Here is a 16,194-nt window from a genome sequence, read left to right on the forward strand (position 1 = left end):
GCAGATCCATGCACTCACACTTGGATGCAGGACACACATGCACTCTCATGCACAGAGCAACAAGCAGAGGCACACACATGAAAACATGCACACAGAGTAGCACACACGCACATGCTCACAAGCACCACAGGTGCACATTCACGCACATTCAGGACAGCACAAGCAGCACATAAACACAGAGACATGCACTAAGACAACACGTGCAAGCACAAACACGCACATGTATCCGAACTCACACTCACGCAAACACGGCACCACACGTGCACTAACACGGCCAGGCCCTCACAGACGCACTCGCACCGCAGGGCCAGTTACACGTGTGCACTTACATGTACACACGCACACCCCTCCCCGGACCCCGTGGAATGAACACCTCCGCACCAGAGGCGTGGCTTGCCAGCACCCTCCGCACGCTGCCCGCGCCGCAGTGAACCACGCGCACCTTGCGCGGCAGCTGCGCGGGCCGACAACGGAGCCCGGCAGGGCGAGCCCCTCGCGGCGGGTCGCTACCGTTCTCTGGGCGCCCCTCCTCCTTCCCCCCTCCCGCGGAGCTCCCCCCGCGATGCCCTCCTCCAAGCCCCGCGGAGCCGCGAGGCGGCACAGCCGCGAGGTGGCGCCAGCGCTCTTCGTGGCGGAGCCCCGGCCGCGCCACCGCCTCCCGCCAGGAGCCGCCGCCACTCCCCCATATCCGTCCAGTGTCCGCTGTGCGGGGCCGCAGCTCCCTGCGGCGATGAGCGCCTCCGCGGCGAGCACTGCTGTGGCCACCTCCTCCCCGGGACCCGGCCTGTAATTAATGTCTCTGCGCAGAGCAATTAGCCTGCAAACCCCTCGGAGACGTGCTTGCTGCCGTGCGGGGAGTGTGCCCGAGAGCGCGTCTGTGTGTGTGTGTGTGTGTGTGTGTGTGTGTGTGTGTGCGGCTGGTGACGCCAGCAGCCCCACGCACCGCACGTGAATCGTTAATAATAAGGCAGTGATTTCCGCGCGTGGCAAGGGGAGGTAGATGCGTCCCGACGCATCTCCTGCCCAGGGCTGCGCTGGCGGCTGCGGAGCCCTCGCCACCGCGCTCTCATCCTGAGCCGTGTTCCCAGCCAGAATTGATCCTCTTGGGGGAGCAGGGGGGCGGGGGCAAGATCTCGAATGCAAATACTGTTTGGAGTTTATTGGAGAGAGTGCCTGAGCTTTAAGATGCTCTTCCGTGCCTCCCGGAGGATGCTGTAACGAGCCCAGATTGTGGTGGGTTTCGGCTGCGCAGGGAGTTGGGGTAGCGGGAGGGGGGTGGGGTGGGGGAAGGAGAAGACACGATCGAGAGTAGCTGAGACTTTGTGCCCCCGTTGGAGAGATGGTTGAGTCCTCGTCAAGGTTGCTGTGGTATCGCAGAAACACCATTCACTCCGAGCTGTGACCGCGCACCATCAACAGCAACAACTCCACTGCGCCTGGCCGAGGAATAGGAATTAGGAGCTCTCGAGAATAATATGAAAGGGATCTGCAGAGGGGAAATCCGTGCAAAGGAATCGAAATTAGCAGACTTTTGGGAAAGGGAATGTACTAAATGCGGCCGGCTGGACTTCATCCTGGTGAAGAAAATGGAGATTAAAAGTGGGTTTACATTTTGGAGCCTCGTCTTTTTATTGATGGTTTCGTGTGTGAAAGGTAGGGTAGCATTTGAGGGGTATATTTTTAGGGGTCCGTTTGCTTTCGGTCAGGGCGTTGCAACCTCTCTCCTTGTTATACCAAGGTGTGTTTCAAAATATATTTATCTCTTAATTTACATTTTTATCCTGAGTACTTTGCAATGGAAAGATATAAATGATGGCTAAAGCGGGGAGAAAAGAGTTGATTCAGAGCTCTCTTCGGAGATAGGAAATATATGTGCTTGCCAGGCTTGGCGTTCAATGCAGTGACTGAGCTGGGGCTCAATAAATATTCTTGCAGTATGCTCAAACGGAGACGTGAGTTGGTTCATATAGCCTCTAACTAGTGTATATTTCAGCAAATCCCACCGGATGACTTTTTTAAGGGGATAATGATGGTAGTGTCTATGTGTGTTGCGGGGGGGGGGGGAGGGAGGAGGTTTACCTACATTTCTGGGTTTCGATCGAGCGACGGGCTCTTTGCGGGAATGCCTGTATCGATGCACTTATTAGTTTAACCCGTTGTGCGGGGAAAGTTACGGAGGACCAAAGCGTGCGCGCAGCGGTCTCGCAGCCTGAATTGCGCTTCTGGCTCAGCTGCTGGCTTGCATGCGGGGCTCACCGCCTGCCGACAAGGTGCGTTAGTAATTCAGCTTTGAAGGCATGGTCTGCCGCTGGGTGCAAAGACAGAGACCTTTTCTCTTCCCTCCTCTGGTACCTTTCCCTCATGTATGTTGTAGGAGGTGCGTATTGGGGTGGGTTTTGTCTGTCCCTTCTTTTTTTTTTTTTTCTGGGCAAAGGCTATTTTGCTTTTTTCCTGTTTCTGTGTTCATGAAAGGAGAGCAAAAGGAAACCTCTAGTTAGCGGCATAAATATCTCCACTAAGTCTGTGCTTGCAGACAGTTAAGGGAAATGCTACCACAGAGAGAAGAAGAAATATGTGGGTTGAATAATGTGCACCTGCAAAATTACACAGGCATCGTTAAAGGGTGAAGTGCTGATCCCATCACGCGTGCCTTCAGTAAATGGATCTATTCTGCAACTCCCCACAGTCGGCTGCCTACCCGAAATAATCTCCCCTTGTTTGTGGCCAGTGATTAATATCTGATTAATCACCCTTTTATCCCCCTCCTCATCCTTATCCCTCTTCCCCGCCTCATTCGTACCCTCCCAGAATATTTAGTAGACATTATCGATCTTCTCCGAGCTTTTAGACTTGGTTATCACCTACAGAGGTTGCCTGCACAGTGGGAAGGAGGTGTTCTGAGGGGGGCGGCATTCAAAAGCGTGCCTTACCAAGCTGGCTTTGCCTTGGATGAAACAGTTTATTGTAGAGCTTTGCAGCTGCTTGTCCCCCCATTTGCATCTTGTGAAAAAGATAATTCGTGTTTCATGGAGAGGGTGTCGAGGGCTTTTACCTCATCTCACGTTATCCTAACACGGGGGATCCAAGGGGAGGGGGCTTGCCTGCGACATTAATGCACATTTGGATTACAGGCAGCTTCTTTCTGTTTGCATCTATGGACGGTAGCTGCTCCATGGGCATTCCCCCATTCTGGGGGAGGCCTGCGATCAAAGACCAACTCCGGGCTTTTCCCTGGGTTAGCCCGCTGCCATTAACTCGCTCCCTGCGCCGGGTGCGACTACTGGAAGCCACGGGCTGGCTGCGCGGCGCTCCGCGAGAGCGGAGTGGGGGCGCCGAGACTGCTGCCGCTGCAGATGCTTGGTGAGCACGAGTCGCGGGGCGGCAGCATCCTACAAAATTCAGGGCTCGGGCGGTTCTCCTCGCGCCGCGATGGCCGCGGAGCTGTGCAAGTTTCCACAGCACCTGTTGAGAAGCCGCTTCGCTTGCCGTTGGGCATGGGGGAAGGAAAAAACACTGGATGCTCCCTTTCTCTTCCTGCCCACGTACGGTCCCAGAGAGATGCTGTGAAGCGGCTTCCTCTCTATGGTCAGGGCCTGAGCCTCCCAGGTGCTGACCCTGGCAGTTTCCATACACTTTCTTTGGACTGGGGGGTTCGTCTCAGCAACTGCAGAGCCAGTAGGTCAGATTTACATTGTGGATGTAGGCTTCTTTAGGCAGCCAAGCTCCATACAACTGGCTTAGACTCGCTGCAGCACTGCATCTATTCTGGGCATTCACATTCTCTCCCCACTTCCATGAATGAATACATTTTACCTTGATTTACATTCCCATTGTGTTAGTACATGCTTCTGCTCCCAGAAATCATGTCAAAGGCAAACAATGAATTAATACCTGCTCATTTAAAACATTCCAGATGTTGGGAGCAAGTTGATTCCTCAGATTCTGCATCTTCTGTACCATTGCCCAGCAAGGCCTTGTCACCAAACCCCACCTCCAGCCCATACCCTTCATTTCCACAAAGCTCCAGCCCATACCCTTCCTAATTTAATTACCTCTACTGAATAGTCTAGCACCACATCATAACACCAAAACTGTTGCTGAGGTTTCTGTCATCCAGACTACTTCCACAGCCTTGTTTGGTATCTGCCTCTCAGACCCTTCTTTTGTCATTGTCCCATCACCATTTCTCCAATCTCAATCCCCAGCTATCCTACTGTTGCAGGTGTCAAACCATCCCAGGGGGCTTACAGAGCCATGATGATCTGATTAATTATGTTCTCCTTAAATATATCCATATAGACAAAAAAACCCTTCACATTGGTCCATAAATTTGTGCTTCTCTGACACCTTCCAACACTTGGGAGGGGCTAGAAAAGGAGAAAGAAGAAAGAAAGAGAAAATGGAAGGAAATCGGCATAACTGCTGAGGAAGAAATGGTGGGAAGACCTGAGGTAAAGAGGAATTGTACCTTTTTAAAGGAAAATCTTTAGCTGCTTACAGAGTATCTGTTATATCATGGATCAATCTCCAACAAAAATCTTCCTCAGATAGACAAGGAGTAACAAAGCAAATAAATTACATCATTAAAAGGGGAGGGAATGCATATAAACAAACAGAAACAATAAACAACTCCCACACACACTACCCAGCCCTTGGAAAATGCAAAGCAGGGTGATGCCTGGCCAGGTGCAAGGGATGATGGCTCCTGTGCTCCTCCCTTTGGATGTGCAAGACACCTAGGAAAGTTCCTTCCTCTCCTCCCTCACTCCTACCACAAGAGAAATGAGGAGCGACATTTAGGCATGGGAGACACAAAACAAACTTGGAAGAGAAGGGAGTGGAAACCTCCACCATCCAACTCCTTACAGAAAGGGGAGGAGAGGGGGGGAGAAAGAACCTGCATTAGTGAACTTTGCCTCCTGGGATTTAGGACAGAAATCACTGATACCTGCACCTCTTCAGTTTGGCAACTCCCTCCACCATGAAAAAAAAGAAACAAAAAAATGACCCAAACCTATAAACGTTTGTGATCTGTTTGTGGGTGCAAACCAGAGGGGAAAAAGGCGAAATGACCACAGACCACAAGACTTCTCCATCTCCTCGGTTTATTGTCGCTCCAAGACAGAGATCAGAGAAACCAAGGTCTGTTTTTTTTTTGTCTGCCTGGATAAAAAATGAGGCTTTGCTTCTGCTGTTGTTCCTCTGTTCCCCTGTTGCAGTTGTGACAAGCAGAACAAGGGCAGCTTTCAAAATGAAAGGGAGATGAAGTGGTGGGATTTTTAACGGCTCATTGACAGAAGCAGTGATGAAAAAATGGAAAAGATTTCCATTTCCAGTGATGGGTACCTGGCATGTGGGAATATTTAGCAGGGACAAAGCATGCCCTGCTGCTCTCAGCCACCTCTGCAGTCACAGAATCATAGAATGGAATCATAGAATCAACTAGGTTGGAAAAGACCTTTAAGATCATCAAGATCATCAAGTGATCTTCTCCCCCATCCCAACTCAATCCCGCTCCACTCAGGCTCTGCCAGCCCCTCCCCACTGCTTCTTTCCCGGTCCCTTGGCTTATGGGGTTACTGGCGAAGTCTGTTCTCGGCGGGGCACGGACGGGCACACCGACGTGCTCGCTCGGTCCCCGGAGCGGAAACTGTTGGGTTAGAAACGCCGGGTTCGGGTTTCCCCAGTGCCAGATAGTCGCTGCCGCTGCTGCATCTTTGTGCGTTTGTGTGGGCGTCTGATTGTGTCTGTGCGTTTGTACGCACGGTACCGGAGACACTGACTAGAGAAGGGACAGCGTTGTCCTTGGGTTTCAACTCCTCGTCATGCACAGGCTCAGCTCTTCCACGGTGCCTCTTTCCCGCAAGCTCCCGCAGATCCCTCAAGGCTTTGCTCAGCAAGCTGCTCAGAGCGCGTCTTTTGGAGCCGCACAGTTCTGCAGGGATGCAGACAAAGTTACCCTTCTCGGGGCTAAGCCAAGGCTCCGCGGAGTCCCTGCGCGTAGCGCGCAGCTCCTCCAACTCCTCTTCGGCAGGTTAGAAATGAAGGAACACACAACCCCTCTAAGCAGCATCGCGGGGACCACCGAGCCCTGCCCTATCCGATGGCACCAGGGACCCTCAAAGGGCACAGAGGAACGTTGCCCGCAGACTCACGTTTTTCACTGAGGGAGGCAGCGGTCGCAACGCGGAGCCAGCACTGAGCGGCGGCAGACCCCGCCGGCGGGCTCCGCCGCGCCCGGCACGAGCACTGGTCTCCGCAGCCGCCTCAGGCGGCCGCGCCTCCCGGGAGTCCTTAATACAGTCTCCCATCGCTTGGCTTTGCTTACTTTGGCATGGTGACTCCTGCAAATCTTTTGATTGCAAGTCAGACAGCACTAGGGACAGAAATAGCCCCTCGCGCACGGGGAGCCCTTTCCTAGAGAGAGCAGACTGGGGGGCTCCAGCAGCCCACAGGCTGAAGAAGGGACATGTTCTGTCTGCGACTCTTGTTATCAACCTCTTGACTTGGAAGCACCATCCCAGAAGACCTAAAGAATTCCGTGGATGTGCTTTCAAATCTCTCCTTTTCCAAAACTCCCATGCAGTAAACAGCAGAAACTTGTGGTCTACCTGGTATTTTTCTTGCTTGTGGGAATTTTTGGGGGTTTGTTTTTTGAGGAACAAGTCAAATAGGATCTAGCACATCTAGCTTATTGCCCGTTATCTCCAACAGTGACTATTAGCAGCAGTCTAGGGAAAGATATGAGAAACAACACACACAGAGTGACTAGCATGTTATCCTGGATTTCAACAGCTAGCAGTTTTGTGTTTTTTGCGCTAGAGACTGCTTTTGGAACACCCATGTTTTAAGAGACATGGACTGGCCTGTGCTCCACTCATTTTTCTGTTCTTTATCCTTCTGCTTCCCTTCTCTTCCCATACATCCTCCATCCTTCAGACTCTGCATTTGGCTGAAAGCACTGAGCGGTATGAAAGCTTGTAATAAAATTGGCAACAACCCAGTGTTGTTAATGTGCTACATAGGTCAACCCCAAGAATTTGAGATTTGTGACCACTGAATCCAGTAAAGACAAAGAAAAGCACAGAATTGTTCATAGAAATTTAAAAAATATTTTGAAATATCCTGTGGGGATGGCTCAATTTGCATGATTGTAACACCCTTTAGGAGAAAAGGTTATGAAGAATAGCATAGCCTTGTATCTCTCCTTTTATAAAAAGAAGTGTCTTGGACACTATCTGATTTTCAGAGGTATTGAGCATTTCCAATTTTAGCTTTCTTCATTAAGAGCCTGGGGAAATAGTTGGCACCTCTGAAGCAAGGCCAAGTGAGTCCATCGCTATAATGCTGGGAGAGAGACAGTATAAGTCAAAAGAAAAAAAAATCTATAAAATAACTTAAAATCATCTGTAAAACCTTAATTCTAAAGAATCCGAGAAATTGGAATTGATAGTAATAGGAAAAGCTTTACAATCTGCTGCAAAAATTGTTGGGTATTTTTGGTTGTTGGTTTTGGTTGGTTGGTTTTTGGTTTTGTTGTTTTTTTGGTTTTTTTCCTTCTCCACTAGTAGAAAACTCCAATTCTATTTCAAGGGGCTTGTGACATCTCAGACTCAACTTCTTGCTGATAAGTATCATTCAGCTTGTATTTCTGGACATAATGATTAAAGTTGAAAAGATAGAACAAAGCCTTTGTGGGAAATTAGTTTTCCAGTTACTCCAAAGCAATCTTCCAGGAAAGAACAGTTGAGAACAAACAGTTTGGTCTAAGTTGTTTTGTTTTTTTTTTTTCTTAGACCTCTATAATTTCAAGGCAGTTCTTATTACATGAGATTTGAAGAAGTGATGTTTAAGTAACAAATCAGAGAGGCATATGATAGGAGTAGTTATTAAAAAGCTATAAAACCATTTTGATTGAATAATTTTTATGCTAAGGTTTATTGCAAAATTCCAGAACTCTTATGAGCTTTAAACACATGCCTTTCAAACAATTCTGTGGAAGAATGCTTCCTTGTCTGTGAAATTGTATGATTTCTTTACAAAAAGAGACAATCTTCAAATTGATGGAAAATTCAAGGACAATATATGGCAATTATCTTGGACCTAAATGGAAGGGTGCATAATATTTACTTTATAGGATCTCAACTGTGTCTTAAAAAAAAAGGCTAGCAGTATTAGATGTTGAGTATCTCCTTTCCAACATTCAGCATTTCTTCTGGGAAATGGAATAGAGAAGGCTATCAGACTATGAGGAAGATGGTTTTAAATATACATACACACACACACACACACACAGACATACGACATTTTTGTAGATGCTTATATTTAGCTGTTTTAGTTTCCAGATCTGTCTTTATGGTCTCACTGGCCTGTTCTTACAGACTACATAAGATTTACTGTGGCTCCGTAATTCTAGTGTCACAATTGCTGAATACTTTTGTAAATGTCAAAGAAGAAAATGGTTGAAATTCATCATCTCTTTCCCAGTGTCTGAAGTGTTAGGTGGATAAGTTTATAGATTTAGGAACAGTGTTACTTATAGAGTAATAATATTCTATAATATTGTTACTTATAGAGTAACAATATTGTTATTATAGAATAACAATACTCAACGTATCAGGGAATGGCATGCAAGGGATTCTGCCAGGACTGGTCCTCTCAGAATTGGACTGTCAAAGAGTAAGATGGGATGCAACCAGCATGGCCATAGAGAAACAGACTGCCATTTTCCCTGAGACTGTACAAGATGCATCATAGTGCATGTATTATATTCACACTGAATCATGGAAATAAGATAAATACCAAGAAGTAATTTAACAGCAGAAGGATTCATGGGGTGGTGAATTCTCACTTCCCTAGGCATGTAAGTAACACTGATTATTTTTGCAGTAGGACTAAAGGAATCTGGAAGCTTGAGGCAGAAATGACTGAGTAATTACTTGAATTATAGAGATTCTGACCTTAAATTCTATTTTGTCTCTTTCCCATATATACCTATTTTATTAGCTTTCTATCTTTATGCATTGTGACTCTTTTGATGTCATTATCATAGAATTTTGTTTGCACATATGTGTAGAAATCAATTACATGTATTTGGTTATATTATCAATATATTGAAGAGCTTTCATTGTTATCTTGCAAAGACACAGGTAACAGCTTGAAGTGTTTGAAATGCGTTTCCTAAACCATCCACTACCTCTTAATTTATCGTGTATTTCTAATCTCAGAAGGAAGTTCTACTATAATTTGTAACTGCTTTCACTAACCAAACAAGATTACAAGTAGTGATAGCTACCAAATGTTAGGAAGAAAGCTTGATGAAAAGGAAAACCACCCATTTCTAAAATACTAATAAAACATGATCCTAGCACATAATTATTCATTCACACGGATTTAGGGATTTTTTTTTTTTTAATATAGTTTCTATAAAACTTTTTAGTAGAATGAAAACCTCTAATCACCTTTTAAATGTAGAAAAAAAATGTTTCTGTGCTATTGTCTTTTTTTTTATTTTAATACTGGTATTGTCATTTAAAGAGGCTGACATGCCACATCTCAGAGGTGGCTGTATTTCAGTAGCAGTTAAAATGATCCCTCTGTGATCATTATCTTCTTACAGAACTGTTTTCATACCCAGCAAGTGGATATCTACAAGTTTAGTTTAGAGTCCTTGGCTAAAATGAACTACATAAATGCAGAGTACAGGTATTCTGTTTCAGCATACCACTGAGATGGAACTACTTGGATTACAAAACCTTTCCTCCACTATTTAATCTGACCCAGAAGGGAAACTTCACTTTCTGTAATAGTTAGCTTTTTTGATTGCTGTGCTATTTTCTTTGAGGATCAAAGCTTAGTCTAATTAAAACTAATCTTTTAAAAGTCTACACTAAAAGTTGCATTTTTGCTTCTGTATATCAGCTTTGATCCAAAGGTGAATGGAAGTTATGAAACAGGATATAAAATGAGCTTCTAAACTGCCTGTTGTTAAGCCCATTGAAAGCAACAGAAGAGTCCAAATCTACTTTTGAGAGCAGATTTTCCTCTGCTTCTTTTCATACTGAGTTTTGAATTGCAGTTTTCTGTACATGTATTTCATTTGAGTCAGCAATATAAATTGTAACAGAAGCCATGCATTTCACAATACACTAGAAATTTTCAATAGAAGTGCTCTTTGGAAAACTCACATTGCATTATAAATCTAAAGATTACAGAAGTAAATCGTTTGTGATTCTGTTGGCAATGCATACCAACAATTCTGGTAGCAAGCGTCTGTAGCTGTGAAGAAGAACATATGCTTAATTCATGACCATGCTCATCTTATGTGTTTCACCTTGAACACATCTATGCTGACACTTTAACCATACAACTACTGCTACTTATTTTAGCAATGCTAATTGCATGACATGGCACTTTTAATGACCACAAGTGAAGAAATACTTACAATTTATATTTCAGAATGAAGGGGCAAGACATCTTCTCCAAAATCTTTACATCAATATAGTGTACACAGAAGTGCTTATCTGATTAGAGAGTTTTCATCATTCTAGCATATTGAAGTAACATGATACAAATTGTACTGTATCAAGTGAATGTTTTAGCAATACTCATGGCAACAATACTTCCCTCTTAAGACTACTACTAAAATGGCTAAAATTTTCACAACATTCACATTATTTATTAATTATTAAATCTATTCATAGAAAACTGCTGAAAAATTTTCCTGGAACTGAGAAAAAAAAATATTTACATTTGATGGTCTTGAAAAATGTCGACTTATACCTGAAAGAGGGAAACTGACTGCTCAGTCCTTAGTTTCTTGGTGTGGTTTTCAGCTCAGAAACAAATAGGAGCAACATTACCTACTCCTTTCCACATTACTATTCAACTCTATTCTATCACTTTCATTCAGAATTCTTTTCAATAGCTGCTCCTTTCTGCAAGCTCTTTTGAAGGGGGCCAATCATTTCTTTCACACAATTCACATAGTTATTAGCTTCAGAGACTTTGATAATATCACCTCTTTACCCTTTATTTCAATCTCAGCAACTCCTTCCTGGGAAAATAAAATACCTCTGACATTTGGGAGGATATTTCTTTGGAGGTTTTTACAGATTCTATTTAACGAACTTTCATATATCCTAAATGCAACCATATTCTCTTTATAGCAATTGCAGACATCTTGTAAGAATGTGAATGTTGTATTTCTTCAATGTCCCAATTTTTTACTCAAGTACTTCAGCACTCTTGAGAAGGTTTAATTTTCAGCCCTTTCTGTGGAAAGAAAAATGGCATAGATGCTAAACTAGCAATCGCATTTCTGTGTTTTTCATAGAGGGTACAGTGCCAACAGAATCTCCCATATCTTCTCATACAAGGGTAACAATTTTCCCCTGACAAGTAGGTAAGATATATTTTATTGTCATTGTCATTTTCAGCAGTGGAGAGTTGCAACAATCAACAATGTAAGGCACAGTGATTTTAGTAAACATCCTGACAAATTTATGCTTCTGAAAGCTCTGTATCTGAAATAGCAATGAGCAACAGAATCAATGATTAATACAGAATGAGTTCAACAGCAATGGTGACTGCTGCATGCCTGTCTCCACAACTTTCCTAAGGATATGCTTCAACTATTCCTAAATTTCTCTAGTACTACAGTTGTAGGTCATTTAAATTTGTATGAGTTTCTACACTAATTTCAGCTAGTTTTAAATTAAGCTACCCATAAAAAAAAAAACACCATTCCCCTAAACTCTATCTATATATTTTTACTACACTCAGTTTCTAGCTCATCAGCTAGCTGCTGTAATTTTTGCCAGTTTATCCAGCCTCCTCTGCACTTCTGGGCTCCCTTCCCAAACTCTCTTCCCACTACACAAGTACCACTGGAAAAGTCCCAAAAAAACATAAAGCTGCAGTAAAATATAGAAAGTTCTCTTCAGTTTCTATGTCATTTGTAAAGTCCTTTTGTGGCCCAAAGTAATAAACGTGTAAGGGTAATCTGTTAGGAAATGAAATATCCTCCCAGTTTTATGGTCATAGATTAGACTTACAAACTTTTTTCAAGATGTTCTTTGGATTTTAAATCATCTGCAAGAAAGCAAGATTGGAAGAGTGGAGTTTCAGTTATATTTATTTTCATTCTTCAGTCTGTTGTGGCTGTCTACATGATTATTTTTTGTTAATCAAATAATACCCCTTCACCCTAAACAATGAAACATCAAAACACATTATTAGGTCAAAACCTAATAGTAACTTAAAAGTAAGTTAGTCATTTGCACACAAGTAAACAATATAGAATCAGATTACATTTGAATGTAATGGATACTCTACATAAATACTTGTAAATGGGGTTGCAACTAGATGATCTTTAAGGTCCCTTCCAATGCTAACCATTCTATATTTTTGGAAATCTATGTTGCAGCTTCTCTGTTTTTCAAGCTCCAATGTATACTGTTGATGTGACATGGTAAGGGAAATCTTACAGATCTAATATTACTGCTGTATCCTAGTGATATCATCATTCTGGGATGACCAGAACAGATTATTCTGTCTCTGGATTCTACAGAATATTGTGTATGAATTTTTATTTTTTTTTTAAATGGCACAATAGGAAAGGGGAGAAAAAAGAATCACATAGGTTAAATCAGGGCCAGATTTGTTGGTATTCTGTTACTCACTTGTTCCAAGATTGACTTTGAGAATTTCAATCAAATAAGGAGAATTTGCTGTGTATCTGACTTGTGAAAGGTACTGTTCCAAATTGCTCCCTATGGGGCCTCTTGTACTAGTCATCTCTTTGAAATCCAGACAGTTGAGTCAGTCTCTAATCTTAAGAGTCATAATGTGCAACAGATATCAGCTAAGCAGAGAACTTCCTCAACAGAAGCTCTGTAATTATTGAGAAGACAAGAATTTCCTGCTAGAATTTAGGGCAAGTCTGAGGTAATTATAAGGAAAATGGCCCATTTATTAAAAAATGTAGAACACAGTACAATGAGTACTGAATCATCACTGAAGAATTTGCAGGTACTTCTGAAGATTTAGCTGTACTTTAATGTTTTCTGAAGAACGTTTTCTTAATTCTTCAAAGTTTCAGGGTTTTGGTTTGGGTTTTTGTTGGCTTTGTTTTTTTTTTTTTTTAATTTTACTTTTTTTTATCCAGGACACAGTGTCCTGTAGGTGAACATACTCTTGCCAAACTGATTTGGATATATTTAGTTGAGCTGTTGTTTTCTCATCGGCTTCCTTCATGCTTCATTAACACAAAGTTTATTTTCACTTTTGTACCATACTTTTTTTGTGCTTTTAATTTACAGACTGCTTGGGGCTAGTTTCCCGTTCTTTGTCTGGCACACTTGGATGACTGTGCATTTTTTTAGAATCTGCATCATTGATTTTTCCTGTTTGCCCATGTCTTACCAGGATTTTAAATATACCCACTATCTACTTGAATATCTGTATTTTACAATCTCAGCATCTTTTCTATTTGCTTTCTACCTGACTTAAAACTAATTTTCCTATCTCATTTCTGTTGATGGCTCAATTAATGTTTTTAACAGTGTTTCTACCTCATGTTGCTTGGTGGCTGTAAATCTTTCCATTCAAAGTTTCTTCTGAACTGAGAAGCATATTTTTGAACAAGAGTGATCATCTATTCAATTATAACCTTACTGAAGTACTTAAAAGTAGGTTATTTTGGAGCTTGTCCCCCCTGAAATGAAAAGATTTGTTACTGACTTTCAGCAGAACAGAGCAGATTGTTGTAACAAGCAAAATGCTTCCTTTCAATACAGGTAAATTATTTATTGTATGACAGCTACAAAACTGTTCATACCATGCATAGGACTAAAGTGATGAAGCTGAAAAACTGTAGCAGCTGAACTCCATCAGATTGTTTTAGGCCGGTACCTTAAGATGGTACTAGAAATAGTGAGCTAGGTAATTGACACTCTCAGAAACCTTACAGGCTTTGGTCATTGGTTTATAATTATAGTTAAGTGAGTCTAAAAAGATGTTTCAGACTTTAAGATTGCTATCAGTTTTTACTATAGCTTTTGACTCCTAACTCATCATTCATTTACTAAGATGGCAGGAGAAAGGTTAAAGTTGAAAAATGAGCAGAAATTCTAAAATCCATTTTAAAGTCTAAATAATATCAAAACTTTAGAAGACAATGGATCAACAGTTTATTAACCAGTAGTGGTTTTAAACTGTGATTTGGTCCAGAAATTGGCAGAAGCACATGAGAAACCCAAAAAGCTTAAAGTTTCTGGCTGATCTCTAAATCAAAAACAGCTGAGAAGATTTAAATATTTTGTGTAAACAAATTTGCATCCGGGCTGTTAATCTGCATGCCAGCCTTCATTTTGGCATTTTCCAAAATGATGGAAAAATGCTAAGCCCTTAATGCTAAATGGAGTTCATAATGGAGATGCCAACAGACCTGTAATTACCTGAATTGTGATTCTGCTTCTTTATCTGTCTAATCTTTCACAATGGAGTTAAATATATAAATTCGTGAAAGGAGGAAAAAAGGAGCTTTATATTGGAAATGCTGAACTGTAGTATTGCTGCATTTTCTTCCAGTCATCCACTTAACGGAGATATCAGTAACTAAAAAGTTATTTGAAAAAAGATGTGGCATTTTCTGTGGAACTGTAAAAGCAGCCAGTGATGCTTAAAAGTTTAACTTAACCTCCATTTTTCAATCTTTTTGAGTCACCTTTCTGGTAAGGTATGAGTAAACAGATACAATCAACCATTTTTAATATGGCAATGAGGAATTATCATAGGAGAAAAGTGACTTTGTCTTGACATGGCAAAAAAATTGCAGCCAACAAAAAATACAGAAACTAACATTTCACTGCCTTAATACTAACCATCTGTGCTGAAATCTTCTGCACTTGGGGAGAATGAAATAGAGGATAGTACATTTAGAAAACTTCTTCAGAAAATGAAGTGGAATAATAATAATAAAAATGAGAGAAAGGTAGCTATCTGAACTCCGTAATTTAGGAACTCCATTATCTGCCAAGTTTAAAGTCGAGTTTTCTCTGAAAGAGCTTTTTCTTAGTGTCTTTTTCATTCCCCTCATGAAAATCTTCATCAGTATGTCTATAAACACCTGAAAAACTAGACAGCATGTGCCCTGCAGAGACTGATTTGGGTGGGTGATTCAAACATACCAGCTTTATTCCATCTCCACATAAATTCTGTGCACTAGCCAGGGCACATAGCTGTCTCTGAAGAACAGCTATCATGCAATCACAGTAGCCATTCATTGAAACAGGATGTTTTCTAGCACTGTTTGACCTTTGTGGTTTGCTGTGAGGATGAAATGCGTTTCTCTGAGGCTCGCACAGAAAGGACTGACAAAGTCAAAGAAAATATCCTGAGGGGAAACAGGAATATACTGCTCTTATACCTTGTTTCCAAATTTCTGTTTATAAAGCAGCTGCTTCAGTCCCAAGATTTGCTATTTACCCATTTCTGTATCTTCTTGAACATCACTCTCTCTTTTTGACAAGTGGCAATTAGGACTCCAGACAGTGCTAAAGATATGAGTACATCAGGGTTTTCTGTAGTCTATAAATTACACTTTATCTTAATCTCATTGTTTTACTCTTCCAGCTCATGCTTAATACGTGGGGAGGGGGCCTTAATGGCCATGGAACATAAAGTCAATGATTTCAGAGAAATATCAGTAATGACTCTGAGATGAAAACTTTTAGTTCCAAGTTCAGCATCACACAGGTATCATTTAGATATATTTTCCTATATGCATATTAATCTCTAAAACTCACCTATTTATGCATTTGTACACCCATTTGTTTTGTGAGGACATTCTGGTGTTCCTCAGTATTGGTGCACCATTTGATTGATTGAAGGATCTTCACATCATCTCCAGTCCTGCAAATTTCCTTACTCCATTGGGGATGGAGATTTGGAGGAAAACTGATCCTATCACTGATCCTATCATTGATCCTATCACTGATCCTATGGCGACCTCACTTTTGATTCTTCCCCATCTAAGCAAGTGATCATTAAGCTGTACTCTGCTTCTTATCCTTTAACCAGCTTTACGTTCTTAAAAGGATCTTTCTTTCTATTTGTCCTGCGGTAACTTTTTCTCTTTTCTTTTAACCTTTGCTGGGGAGTCTCGTCAAAGGGTTCTTATATGTTGATAGT

The 16,194-nt window shown here is 42.1% G+C and overlaps 1 protein-coding gene across 3 annotated transcripts in view; it reads left to right on the top strand.

Annotated features, from left to right (window-relative positions):
* Positions 1-1,032: 1,032 nt before the first annotated feature.
* Positions 1,033-16,194, top strand: part of CSMD3 (CUB and Sushi multiple domains 3) — a 578,676-nt gene continuing 563,514 nt past the window's right edge. For 2 of the 3 annotated variants that reach the window (XM_062627151.1, XM_062627152.1), the window contains exon 1: positions 1,036-1,653. In XM_062627151.1, coding sequence (XP_062483135.1) covers positions 1,476-1,653 — 178 coding nt within the window. In that variant the 5' untranslated portion in view covers positions 1,036-1,475. Of the gene's footprint in view, positions 1,654-16,194 lie in introns of all 3 variants that reach the window. The other variant, XM_062627150.1, reaches the window with a different exon arrangement.

Source organism: Pezoporus occidentalis, unplaced genomic scaffold, assembly GCF_034315485.1.
Source record: "Pezoporus occidentalis ecotype Australia unplaced genomic scaffold, CSIRO_AGI_Poc_V1 ctg3, whole genome shotgun sequence".
Classification (NCBI taxonomy): Eukaryota; Metazoa; Chordata; class Aves; order Psittaciformes; family Psittacidae; genus Pezoporus; species Pezoporus occidentalis.